A 14213-nucleotide genomic window follows, 5' to 3' on the forward strand; every position below is an offset into this window, starting at 1 on the left:
AAGGAAATGAGCTTGCAGGTATGATTTAAGGCAAAGGCTCCAATTGCAAGCTAAGCTTTATATAAGCTTACGTTGTTATGCCCTGTGACTGGTGCCTTGCAGTTCCAGTTTAGGAAGTGGAGAATGAAAGAATGCATTAATCTGGCTGAAATCCACATAACAGGACTGTGTGCAAACAAAAGTGAAATCAGACAGTGCAGTTGGTGAAATACAGCTGGGGGGGCAAAGGAGGGGAGTATGCTAGGAACAGCAGTTTCCTAACAGCTTAACTGCAGCTGAACAAGCTTTAAGAGGCGTTAGGATTTATTCTTTGTAGAAAGAAGGGGAGGAAAAATCAGGACCTAGTTACTACCATTCTGTTTTGCAGCAGAATAGTCTTATCAGAAGTAGGACTCTTAGAGCATGCTGTCAGGGAAATGATTTGCATTTGGTAGAACTTCCCCTCAATTCTTCCAGCGCACATTTTAACACTGGTCATTTGTTTTAGGCTCTGCATTTGATGTTCTTTTTTTCACTGGTTGCTCTGCAGAAAAGGATTGTGCAACACTTGAAGACTACCTTTTTTTGGGAAGAGGGAGAAAGCATTCATTGAGGTCTCAGATTCCAGATGTGAAAGCGTCTTTAGCTGTGCAGCAACAGAAATTGCTTAAATTATGGATAATCCACTGCATAAATCTTTCTTCTTCAATTTCATAAAGATTCCTATCCATGTAATTTGGAAACTTGTATTGACAGTGAAAGACAAGAGGATTCAAGAAAAGGTAAAATAATAATACAAAAAATAGTAACCTTGTGGGTGACCTAGCTATGTTTTAAAGGGAGAGAATGAGAAGTTTAGCTGCGCTGTTTTCTAAATGTCAGTATCTTGGAATAATGGCTAAGTTTATGTTTTTATAAGGGCTCTTTGAGGAAAATTGGCCCTGAGAACAAATAATTTTTGACTCTGAGGTAATTATGAGAGACAAAGCAATTGGGGTTTGAAATCATAAAGTTTAGTCATTACCTGTCTATTGAGAATCAGAAAAATCCATATTTCACTGCTGTCATGAGGCATTTTCAGTGTAATGCCAGTTCATCTTGAATCATTCATCTCCATCATCCTTGGCTGAAGAAACTGTTACACTTGCTATTCCTTTGGGGAGGCTTGAATCTGCTTGTTACACTAAGGGAGATACATTTGAGAAAGTGAATTCCTAAATATTTCTACAGAATAAAACAGACTTCCTCTCTTATAACTTTTATGCCAGCCATAAATGTCGTATTCTGCTGTTCTCTCAGTGCTATAAGGGCTTTGACTCTCTTCAGCAATGCTGATTCCTCTGGGATGAGGTGTAGGGACTGGTCAGCATTTGGGCTCTTTGTTACATTATATCTGTGTTAAGTACAAGGTTGAATTCTTGGTAGCTCGGCTTGTAATTTAGTTTCTTAGATCTTTGTGATAGATCATGATTTCTTGACTTAAATCCAATATTAATATTCTGAAGGGAACTGAATTATGTGAAGCTGCTGCTGTTCCACAAGGAAGTGCAAGTGATTTAGCATGGGGGAGAAGGGGTGAAGCTACAACAGGGCCACCTCGGATGATTTACTGTTCTTTCATCCAATATGTGCTCGGTATTAAGCTATGTGGTTAACATTCATAAGAAACCTACAACAAGAGCTGAAATTGTGCATTCCTTTGAAACAGTTGAACATTTTTCCTTCTTTGTGCGCTAAATGATGTTGAACAGCGTACTTCTCTAGATAAGAGGTCAACAGACAAAAAATAGAAAAGCACATTCCTTTAAAATGATATATTTTGGAATTTTGTTTTGTTTTATTTTGGTACACTAACATTCATTATTTTCTTTCTTGCTCCTAATGTTTTTGCAATGGCTAACAGCTCAAACATTGCATACTTGAAGAAACATTGTATTCATTCTCCTTGGGTCTGTCCCATGTTGGCATAGGTGCTATTCACCAAATACTAACATTAGCTTCTTTCACTCTACAAACTTTTGGGGTGGGAAGTGCAGTTGAGCTCAGCAGGTTTCCCTGTGTGGTGTTCTGAATAAGCCTTTATTTCTGAGGATCATACTCTTTTATCTAGCTGGGTAAATCCTTTGGATTGTTTGCTTAATATTGGCCCAATGCCTTTCAATAAATATTATCAGTAGATGACTACGTGCTTTTTCTTTGATTTTTCTTTGTTGCTGTTATTCTTAATATTCACCCATTACTGGTCTCGAGCTCAAGAAAGCCGATGGGTCCGTGTTAATTGTGCTGTTTTCATGTACTGTTCTGATAGCTTTGTGAGATGCTTGTACAGACATGAAGTTAAAATCACAAGTGGAGGATGTATATGGGGCTAGCTGGCTAATAACTTTGCGTTGTTCAAAGGCTTGTCCTGACAGCTGAACTTTGGAGGGCACACAGATGAGTTATAACCTGAACATTCACAGGTGGGATCAAATGGTTTAGAGAGCAATCCGTAACTTGACACTAAATTTAATAGTTCCATTCATGTAAGGGTGAGAGTACCTTCAGTGCAATGTGCTTCTGGCACTGCAGCTCCAAACTGCTGGAGGAAATCCATTTAATCAGAACAAGCATCCACGTGATTATTAAACACAAAGCTTTATCAATATAAAATGGACTGAATGTGATATTACTATTCATTCTTCTTGCATTTCCTGATATTATGCAGTGAATATCATGAAGCTTGCTGAATAACTGCTGTGATTTCCAGAAAATATATGCATCCTAGGAGACTCGTCTACTGATCAAACATCAAGTGAAATATAATGACAAACATATATGTAATGTTTTCAATCTCAGGTCAGTTTTGCATGCTTGCTTTAATAAGTTGCATTTTAGTCTGGAAACTAGACAGAACTAAAAATCCTGTGTACTGGTTGTTAATAAACTTTAGGGACGTTGATTGGTTGTCAGTAAGAGCATTGGACATCAAACATTTTAGCAAATACTAAAGCTGTGAAATAAATATGTATTGTTCAGAAATGATAGATTCTGGAAATTGCCCCAGAATCTCATAAAGTCCAAGAGATAAGCAGATTATAAGAAGGACATGCACATAGATAAGAACATCCAGACTTATACTAATAAGGATAAACTTGCTTGCTTCGGGATATACAGTAATCTATGGTTCAGGGATACTATTTCCATACTGGCAGTGCATTAAATCATTGTCTCCTGTCTTGGCTCACCTTCTCAAAACATTCATTACTGACCATATCAGGCCCAGGAGCATGGACTTCATGGAGTGTTGGTATGATGCAATAATGTACTTTATTTATGATCTTTAATGTTTTCTCTCCTACTTTCAACTCAATTTGGAGTCTTGTAGAGCATAAAATTCTGAAAGCTTCTTGACAAGCTTTATAGAAATGGTATGGGGATGTGGCTATACCATATATATATAGCTACATCTATATATACACCATATGGCTATATGGTAGAGTTTCTTTGATAGCAAGTGACATCTTAATAGCATAGTTGAATTTAGGAGGTAATTCTGGTTAAATGAGGCTTTTTATCTAGACCTGTATAGTTATTTCTTATGGGAGTAGGTATTTTTTTAAAAACAGATTAATTCTTACATAATTCTATACACTGAATTTTTCCATAAAAATGATTATCATTAAGTTCTTGTGAGGTATGAGGTATTTAATATTAATTCAGCCTGAGTAAGGGAATAAACATATGAAACAATGTCCTAGCATATGAAACTGTCACTGACAGATGAAATAGATTTTTTTTCCCCTTAAAAATAAGCTCCAAATACAAATGGTAATGAAGGAACTTAGAAGATATAGAAAGGAAGACACTGGAGAGAAGGCTAAAATTATAGTGTATATTTTGACATGGTTCCTGCTTCATTCAAGGGGAGGGGAAAAAAAAAAAAAGAATTCCAAAGTCCTGTGAATTTTAGCCTTGGAAGTGTCTGCAAGCAATCCTAAAACAGCAGCCAAATAGCCCTGGAAATGAGTTTTCCTCAGTGACTGTTCAATGGTTTGTGATTTTAATGACATGGCAAACTAATCTCAGTGAACCCCATTTCTGAGTAGATAAATCAGAAAACTTTGTTCCTGCTGATAAAGCTGTAGAATAGCCATAAACATGCCAGTTATTTTCTTGTCAAACATAAAATGTATTACTTCAAGGTGTTTAAGAGACCTCTCTGCTCACATAAAATACAATGGAAAGCATATATGTGGTTTGTTTAATTGTGTATGTGCTGGGAGGGTTATGTCCTTTCCTTGAAGAAATGATTTTTCAATTCTTTTGGCAAAGCAAAAAATAAATTTTGCCTCTGTTGCTAGTTTGAGTATACATGAATTAGCATCTGAGAAAATGAGTTTTTAAGAGTATTCTAAGGTTACCTCTTGCCAAACCATGGCAGTAAAATTTATACTTCCTGTTGAAAATGCCAGTTGGACCCAGACAAAACTTTTTTGTGAAAGAAATCACAAGACCTTTTTTTCCCCTCTATGATCAGCTTCCAAAGGACATCTGACTAACTTTAATAAAAGGGAAGAACCACCATTTTGTGTGAAGAAAATACCAGCTTCCGTGCTGAAACCTACCAGTAGGTAGACACCTCTTACAGCCTCATCAACCAACACTTCTTCAGCATTATTTTTAAGCTCCACACCAGCCCCAAATTGAATGCTAAAATGATTTCTCTAGCTAATAGTTCATGCATAAGAGTGATATGATCAATGAGCTGCTGCTTCTGTACATGAGCGTTAACAGATGGGGTTTGATCCTTGGGGGAGAACACAGAATGAGTTCTGAGAGTCCAGAACTGAGGCAGCATGGTGTAATTTGTACATTGTGCTTGGCATTGAGAGTGTGTCTGTCTTCAGCAATTAACTGCAACAGCTGCTTTGGCAGAACCCCTTCTGAAGGAAGTGAGCTGTATCTGTCCCTCTCCCCTAATAACTGTGGAACTCATGGGCAGAGGAGTCTCAAAGATGTGAAATACTACACACTTCACAAAAATAAGGCCGGTAAGATGGGAGGCATCCCATTAAAATTGCTGCTAATAGCAGCATCACATCAAAGAGACCATTTAAGGGAGAAGGGAGAATGATCATGAATACTTCACTCACAGGAAAAGCCCCTGTCAGGGTTGGCACCTTGTCGGATATTAAAACACAAAAAATGAAGCAACACCACCTACTCTGGAGAACACATATATAAGTCATGGATTTTCTCAGCTGTGGTGGTGGTTGATTCCCTGCTGCAGCTTAGTCAGTGAACAAGTCAATCAACAAGTGGCCGCCAGATACACCCTAGCTCTCATGGGAGAGCTATTCCCTCCTGTAAAAACATACTTATCTTTCTCAAATTCACTGCTTTCGGTTCAATCACTGCTTTCTAAATTAGTGTTATTAGTCTTGCATAATAGCACCTATGTTGATTTGCATCAGACTCTTTCCTTCAGATCACTGTTCTGTGACCGGGCAGGATTTGTAAGTTGCTCTAAGGTCTGAGTATGAACACAGAGTAAGGTTCCTCCTGTGAGGACCTGCTCCTAACAGAGCTTATCAGATGTTTGTTTGTGTGCCTATTGTTCTTTCACTTTACCTTTTGTTTCCTCAAAAATGACAACTCTTCCCAGTTGTACAGTCATAATCTTATCTTGAAGTAAATGAAGATAATGATCACGAAGGATGGGTCTTTAATTGAGTAGAAAAAAGCATGCAGTCTACATGCAAATAGGAACTGAAGTGCACATTTCAAACAGTTAACGTTTGGAATAATTTCATAGAATGGCTTGGGTTGAAAGGGACATTAAAGATCATCTAGTTCCAACAAGTCCAGTTTAACTGTTGTCAGTCCATACCCTGAAATTTTGGTTAGAAGTGCTTTTAAAAATGGTGCGATATAGGTTAAATAGTGGTGTGTGCATGTGCACAGTTCACAGACAGAAGTTGTTACATATACAGTCACCATGGATAACAGAAATAATTCCTTAGAGCTTTAAAATCTGCTTTAATTGAATCAAAATGCACTGTTGGATTTTGTGTCTCAATGTAGTTATTATATGCCAAGCAACATTAGTGTAACTGAATCTGGCATACACATTTGACACATAGCTACTGAAATGATAGGACTACAGGCATTTTAAAGGACATGTTTCACGTCCTTAAGTGACAATCCAAGACTTTTGCAAGAATCAGCTTTCCAAGTGGGAAAGATTTCAGACATCTAGTCAGCCTGTAGATGAGATACTGCGGATGCGGCTAAAGGGCCCAAACAGGACATGTTACCCAGTGTAAGGATCTTCTAGCAACTTGTGCTGATGTAGCTGGCACTTGATCTCTGCTCTGGGATTAACAGTACCTCCCATCACACACAAGTTAACCTCTAGCTGGAAATGATGTGGGTGAAAGTCCAAAAGCTTTTCCATTTACACTATCTTTTAATGTATACAGGAGATGTATTCTTGCCAGTGTTGAAACAGTGATAATGCTTGTACTTTTGCTAGCACTGGTTGTGGTAGTCCAAGTAAGTTACTTTTTTTTTTTTCTTTCAAAAAACAAACCAAAAATTGGGGGGGGGGGAGGGGGGGTTACCTGTAGTCTGGTTTTGTGATTCCTTTCTAAAGATTTCTGTGTCTAGATATATATTTAGTGCAGCTGCTTCAACTTTCCAGTATAAGCACTCTGTGGATTAAGCAGGTATTACAGATGACATAGTACTTCTCTGTTAGGACAACAAAGAAACCAATATAGCTGTTAACGAAAACTGCGCTATAATGGCATTAGAAATGTCAAGTTAAATCTAATTAATAGTGGTATACTTATTAGTAGTTAAAAACTATGGATATGTTAAATTTTAGATGATGTTAAAAGTGTTGCTGGCTTTGCATGACTAAGGTGCTAAAGATTTTTTGTAGTTAAACAGGGGCTTGACTCATTTCTCAAATGAAGCATTTTCCCTAGTTTCTATTCTTCGTTGTTCTGAGGCATAAAAAGTGCTAACTGACTGCGGTGTATCCCTGAGGTGGTACATCCAGAATCAAGAAATATTTCCTGATTCTCTGGGGCTGATGGGTATTGTGTTGTTTGACATGAGTGTGCTAAGCATAAAATATTAAAACAATTCTTGTGTCCTAACAGTTCCTTGCAGTTCACAAACTTATTTGGAAATCATTGGAAACTTTCTGTATCTTCTAATGGTCTTCTAAGTCATGTTCTAAACCCATTTTGGATCAATATTTCAGGGCCTACCTCAGAAGTCAAATGAGAGCAAATGTGGATTTCTGTATGCTACACTTGCTACTGTAGTTGAGTAGAAAGTCCCATCAGGATTGTACGAAGATTTGCAGGGATGTGGAGATTTTTCTTTTTTCCCTGAAGTAGATTTTCTTCTTGAATTATACTTACTGGTATTGAAAGTTGGATGTTTTGCCCCTTCAGATAAAAGTCTGCTGAATTACCATCTCATATATAAAAAGTTGAAATATAAACTGGACCTCCACCACTTTGTATCAGACACATGACTACTCAGTAGCATATGGTATGTCTACCTATGGCGATACACACAAACTTGAAGATGAGCAAGTTTTGGTATTGTCATAAGAAAACAGCAACTAATACAAACCAGCTGAAGGAAGCACTAAGCTGAATAAGGACCATAACCTTAAGATGCTGACCTTCTGCCTTTCTGACAGAACTGAAGAGAAGCTATTGTTTCTTAGCATCTTGAAGAATTTATCTGGCTGTTTATGGGCAGCAGCTTTTGACTAATGGTTTACACTATTCAAATTCTTATTTTAAAAAGATGAGAAAACAGATTAATCTAAGTTATCACTGCTTGTAGGCATTCTGAATTATTTTTTGGAGTCCAACCTTATGGCTGTCCAAAATGGTCCGCTGAATAATTCTTGCCTTACTGACATTTAAAATGGCATTGTATTACACTTCCTGAAATATTATTTCTCACTTAGGTACTGTTTAGTGACACTGACAGATATCATCTCAATCAGATATTGTCAGGTTCTTCACTTCAGGTCAGTATCATGACTGGATGGCCATTGATTACAACTATCGATTAGGGTTGAAGGGAATGTGGAGCAGGTTGGCTGCCACTTCTGTAATCTAGTAAAATGAAAAATCTTAACAGAATAAGTTGCGCAGTATCAAGCTTAAAGAGAGACTAAGGTGGACTTTCACAGCATTATTTGAGTAACTCATGGAGCAGTGTACCTAAGCAAAAATATGACAAGGATGGAAGGCCAAGAGAAAAGATTTCAAAACTAAAATATTCCATTACTGCAACATTTGTGTACAAATGAAACATTTTTTTTTTTAATTAAAAAATTCCCTCTGTCCCATCCCACTGCTTCCTCCCTTTTCATACTGTGAATGAGTCTGCCAAACACAGATCCATTAGATTTAATTTAAGGGACCTTGATGTTAGCATTTCTAATGCCATGTAAAGACAAGAAAACCATCAACATTTGAAGTCCTGAGACAGTCAAACAAAACAAAAGCTTGTAATTCCTGTTGACTTAAGTGAATTTCTTAAGCTGTGCCGTACCAAACTAGCTTATCGCAATGACTTTTTTTGCCTTACAAGAGACAATGAGAAACTATGGCCTTACAGGAGGTAGCCTATGGCTTAGAACAAGGCAGTCGCATCTCAGGGCCTGCATCTATTTTTACTATGTGCTTAATCTCCTGGAAACTTCCTCCTGCTGGATTTTCAGATTTTAAAAAAGTTCTGGATGTGCCCAACTTATGTGCAAAGATCAATTACAAAATGTTTGCAGTCTGTCCTACTGAGCACCCTCAGATGTACTGAACATGTGCTACAATTAAGATGTATTGGGCTCGTGTGCACTCAGTACACACAACGTGTACGTTAACACTTCTCTCCAGGAAATCAGACAGAATTACAGCAGCCACATTTTTACTATATTTTAAAACAAATTAGAGCATAGAATGCTCAAGAGGCATTAAAAAAAATAGCTGAAAATGCTTTTGAATGCTACAAATTCCAGCACTGTCAATCCCAACAATTACAAAAATGACTTAGCCTTTCAAATTCTGATTTCTTTTCTGAAGAATTTCATTTGGCCTTTCTATTCTTCAGGTTTTAAGGTTCACGCTTTCAAGTTTTTCTATGCAGCTACAAGGATTAGAAACTTTTTTCAGCATAGGCAAACATCTTTGATATAATCACACAGTTCCAGGACCTAGCACATAATATTAAAGAATATAATATTAAAGCCCAGGGACTGCAAATGCTATTAATACAGCAGTATTATAAGAATTGGACTTTTGGTTGTACCCTTTCTCTGGTATTCATGCTGTGCCACACCTCTTTCTTTATGATCTTTGCTTTACATCCACAGGAAACTTGTTATAGGCCACTACAGGCTGAACTCAGTCCTTAGGACAAAGGGAGGAACCGGAATTAGTGATAACAGTGGTTGCCTTTCACAGCAATGAGTGGTATTTTCAATGAGGGCTTACATCTAAAAACACAGTTGCAGCAGTTCTCTACATAGACTTGGAGTTGCTGGCATTGGTGTTGGAAACTTTTAAACCTGAACAAATTTCACGTAGTTACTACAACTACGGAGTAACTTGGAGCAATTACAGTGTGCCAAGGAGACACTGTTTGAGCGGGACGAATTTTACATGGAAGGACAAGGTGTCATGCCACAACCATTTTAAAAGGTTGAATAGAATTACTGTCACAAATGGCTAAGCTGGTTCAAAATTATGTACAATTAACAAAAATTAGTTCTGCTTAAAGATAAGTGCTTTGAGAAGCTTGTATATCTGCAGTAAAGCTAGAATTCATTAGCAAATATTTGCTAAAAAGTTTTGCTTGGGTTCAGAAGCCACTGTGTGAATGGCTGTAGAAATGTATGGAGTCACCTTTTCTTTTGTTCAGAATGGGCTTTCTTCTTTAATGAAATGGCCTAGGCCTTGGGGTGTGTGTGTATAGAAAACAATATTTTTCCTTTTGTCACAAGCATCATGTATATGGCACAGAAAAATGCAATTTCAAAGGTTTTGTCAACTCTAAAAATGGACTGTATTTTTTCTCACTGTTTTTCAGTTTCTCTGTTACAGTTCTGCACTTGTTAAGCTGCAACCCTAGAAGTGTCTTGATTAGACTCTGTAGGATGTAATAGCTTAACTGCTGCAAAGCGTAGTTTCTTCAAACCTAGTTCTCGCTTCATATATTTCAGTAAGGCTTTGGCTTTGGATGTAACAAACTTTATCAACAGGAACTGTTTATCAGCTGTGCTACGTGACCCTGGTTGGCAGGGACATTGGACCAGATGATCTCCAGTGTTCACTTCCGACCTCAACCATTCTGTGACTGTGAAAATTGGAAACATTAAGGTTAGCTTATTTTAAATCCTTTGTAATCTGTCCCAGGAAGTGAAAAACAGCATCAGAGTGTATACACATACTGAAGATGTGAAGCTGTAAACAATCAAAGATAACTTGTCAAAACCAGAAAACAATTTGGAGTGAAAATCATAGCAGATATAAAAGACAAATTCTTAAGAACGTGGTTTGTTGGTATCTATACCCACTACAGAAAATTCTCTGGGAGTCCTGTTCTGCAGCCTTGAAAGTAGCAAAATCAAGATTTTGATGCTCACTGCATACATACATTAGCAACTTCTAATTTATCTGTGTTGCTCCTACAATCTCAGGGTCTTCCAATGAGAGTTGTGTTGTTTTATTCTCTCTGATGATTTTTCACAGGTCAATGAGTAATGAATCAGAAATGGTTATAGCTTGATGTGTATATATTTTTTTCAATACAGCATATTAAATAAGCCATAGATATATGGCTAGATGTCTACTTGATTAGACAGAAACTAATGATAAATAACCTAATGATAAATATAAATGTATCTTTGATTTGCCTAATCATAAATCTGTATGATAAAATATAATATCCTGCATCATGTATTTAAATCATTTCTATCTAATATGATATGATAAATATGATCTCATAATCGTGATTTAATACCTGCTTATAATAATAATATGACCTTATGGCCTAAAATATGATATGAAATATGGAAGATATATGATAGAAATCATGTATGTGTTTAGATACAAACAGATTCTAAGCAGTTTTCAAACATAATATATAATATATCAGGTTATAATTTACTTTAGGCTGAATTTCAAACAGGGAAACAAGCTTTTCCCTGATCTATCATTGCCAGTTTCTGAAGCCTATAAATAGGGTTGCATCTGCAGGACTCCTCCATAGATCTGGATTACGTTGGAGGGCCCTAAAGATGGAATGGGAACTGCCTAATATTTTTACCGAAAGAGGAACTTTTTTTTCCTTCTGAATAGGCAGTTGGCATGCTGGATTTGTACAAAATGTCCCCCCTAGCCAGATGGTGGGGAGGAGGGCATATGGTACAAGTTTCAACTCTTTTTAAATTAAATCCCCCTCTGGTGCTTCTTGGCTTGTTGCAGATGCACAGAATGCAGCTGACGTCAGTTCACTGATTTACTGGAAGGGAGAGGGGCACCTCGGGGCCCTCGTAGCCCTCCCATTGCGACAGGCTGGTGGAATATATGCTCGCACTTTATGTGATATAGCTGTGGGGTTTGTCCCTCCTGTATCCACCCCTGCTAACTTCATCTGGGGCTGTATCCAACCCTTGGCGATGCAAGGACTGGAGTATGTGATCTATTTATTATGCAATGATCTGTGTGATCTATTTATTATTCAATGACAGTTAGCCTAAAGGAGGTGATGTTGCTGAAAATATTCTAGCACCTATTTCCAAGCCAGACAAGAGCCTTTCTGTGCTACCCTGAAATGAGTGTTTATTTTTCAATTCCCCCTTAATATTCCATGTGCTGAAGCTTGATATTCATCAACAGTGGTAGAGAAGCACTTGTGAGCACTTGCTGTCACCTCTGCGTCCTAACACACACTTCTGTAGCTGGATAGGGAACCAGGTCAAAACAGCCTTGTTAAACTCGGCTATTTTACTAAGTATGCTGAAGTTTGTAAGTGTTGCATAACATGTGTGTACAGCTTTTCACTCATCACCCTACAGCTTAATTGTTGGGATTCTTTGAGAATGCATTTGAATACAGATTTAGTCTTTCATTTCATTTGGGGTTACCTTAAGGTGGGGGGGGGTTACGCTGGAGCATGTGGTTTCACTAGACGCATGCTATATTTGCTTCTATCAATAACCACTATCAGCTTTAAAAATGTGACCTCAGGCCACGTTTTTTTAAGATAGAAGGAAGGAAAAAATTCTTCTGAAGACTAGACCTTCATTTACACACACATAGTAGTTCTCAAAGCAAAAAGGGAAATAGAATGTCAGCTGTCCTGTAAAACAAAAGTTTATAATGAATTTCTCCCAACCTGAAATGCTACCACATGCTTTCACTTGATAAAGCTTTTGGCTCCAAGTCTGAATAAAATTATGCAGTCTGACACATTACTCTTTACAGTTTAATCAAACAAATTATCTCATTCTTGCCTGGAGCTGAAATCTTATGAGTAGGTAAACATCTGTTTACTAACTGCCAGCTCCTTTCTAACTATTACCTTCACCCCATTTTACCCCCACTGATAACCTTGAAAAAGAATTTCCTACTGCTGAGAGACTTGGCTGTGTCTGTAATATATGCAGCATTCCTGAATTTCTGGTCACGTTAGCCTGGAATCAATTCAAACTAAACTACTTCACTACCACTGATTATTTTAACTCTTAATAGTTTCATTGTTGAATTGCCTTTGTTCTCTACCACAGGCATCTTACTATAATGCAACTGAAATCTTTAAAAAGTAAATGGGGTGTTGTTCTTTCCCTTTAAAGAGTTGCAATAATCCATCATCAGGACATGTAATCTTTACCTTACTAGGGAGCAGTTGTTTCCATCTTCTGCAATACTTGGGCTGTAATGTGGCTGTAGCTGCAGCTGGTGGTGCAGAGGTGTGGTGCATTTGTCCTGTAGCAGACAAGATGCGTCGCCTGCCTCAGCTAAGATTTCCAATAGTAACTTGCTTCACAGCATATTCTAATTACAGAGCACAATCTCTTTGGATGCATCTCTTGGCTGTCTTTTACAGGCAACAGGAAACTTGCTCATTACTTCACAAAATGAGTAGGATCATCTTAAGAAATCTGAAACCAAAATAGATAGTATAGAAGCACATGTCCTGAAAGCCCACACTTTAGCAGTGAAGCTTTTACTGGAGTAGCCAACTTTGAAACAGGGTAAATCAGAAACAGCTGAAGAGCTTTGTTGTGCCCTGAATGAAGGGAGGGAAAAACCTCTACAGAAAATACGTAATTAATACTTTCAACTATTTCAAAATAGCATAGTTGAAGGAAGAGACTGGCAGGTGAGTGTTGAAAATGTGGAAGGAATAGAAGGTGTCAAGAAAACTACAGATGAAACACAGGTTTGAGATACAACAGTAGAGTCCTGTGGTCAGAAAATGAATGCATCAAGTCTTTCCCTGAAAGACCTGATTAAACCAAATTTTCTTTAGTGCTCTGATAGTGTGTGTTCACAACCATGTATGTGGATGTAAAGACGGAGCTCCTGTAACCTTGTCACTGCTGTACATTTTCTTCCTGCACCAGTTCTGAGAGTTCAGCAGTAATGCCTCTTTTGAGGTAGGCTTTCTTTTTTGCTGGATCAGTCCTTCTGAACCGGATTATCAAGAGATGACAGTGCCAGAGCCAGCACTGATTGGGTGTCAGCAAAAGGAGAATCGCACAAGCCCGATTTTATGTCAACTTAAATTGCTACAGTGCTGCACCTCCACTCTGAATGTAGAACATTAGTAGGAACACTATTTAAGGATGGGATAAGAGGTTTAAATCTAATGGTGTTTTAAAAATCAGTGAAATCTAATTTAAGATTGCCATAAACCAAAGTTCTTTAATTATCATAATTGCACAGCATCAAGACAAGGCTGAGATAAGGTAATTTGAAAATGTAACTACGTTTCTAACATTTTAACATGCTCAGGTGTATAAAATGAAATAAGTATTTGTTTCCTCTGTGAGGACTATATAATTTCCTTTTTACTGTTTTTAACATTTTATATGTTAAAAAAAAATGTTAAAAATATATACACATACACACACACACACATACATATGAAACATTCAACCTTTAGTTGGAATTACCATGGATTTTCCTCTGGAGAGCTCTATTCAGAGA

General features: G+C 37.5%; 1 protein-coding gene across 1 annotated transcript in view; it reads left to right on the forward strand.

Moving 5' to 3' along the window:
* The first annotated feature begins 498 nt into the window (after positions 1-498).
* The window catches only part of ATP2C1 (ATPase secretory pathway Ca2+ transporting 1), a 67809-nt gene continuing 54094 nt past the window's right edge, over positions 499-14213 (forward strand). The window contains exon 1 of the mRNA XM_050709167.1: positions 499-761. Coding sequence (XP_050565124.1) covers positions 654-761 — 108 coding nt within the window. The 5' untranslated portion in view covers positions 499-653. The remainder of the gene's footprint in view (positions 762-14213) is intronic.

The sequence above is a fragment of the Cygnus atratus genome, chromosome 2 (genome assembly GCF_013377495.2).
Source record: "Cygnus atratus isolate AKBS03 ecotype Queensland, Australia chromosome 2, CAtr_DNAZoo_HiC_assembly, whole genome shotgun sequence".
NCBI lineage: Eukaryota > Metazoa > Chordata > Aves > Anseriformes > Anatidae > Cygnus > Cygnus atratus.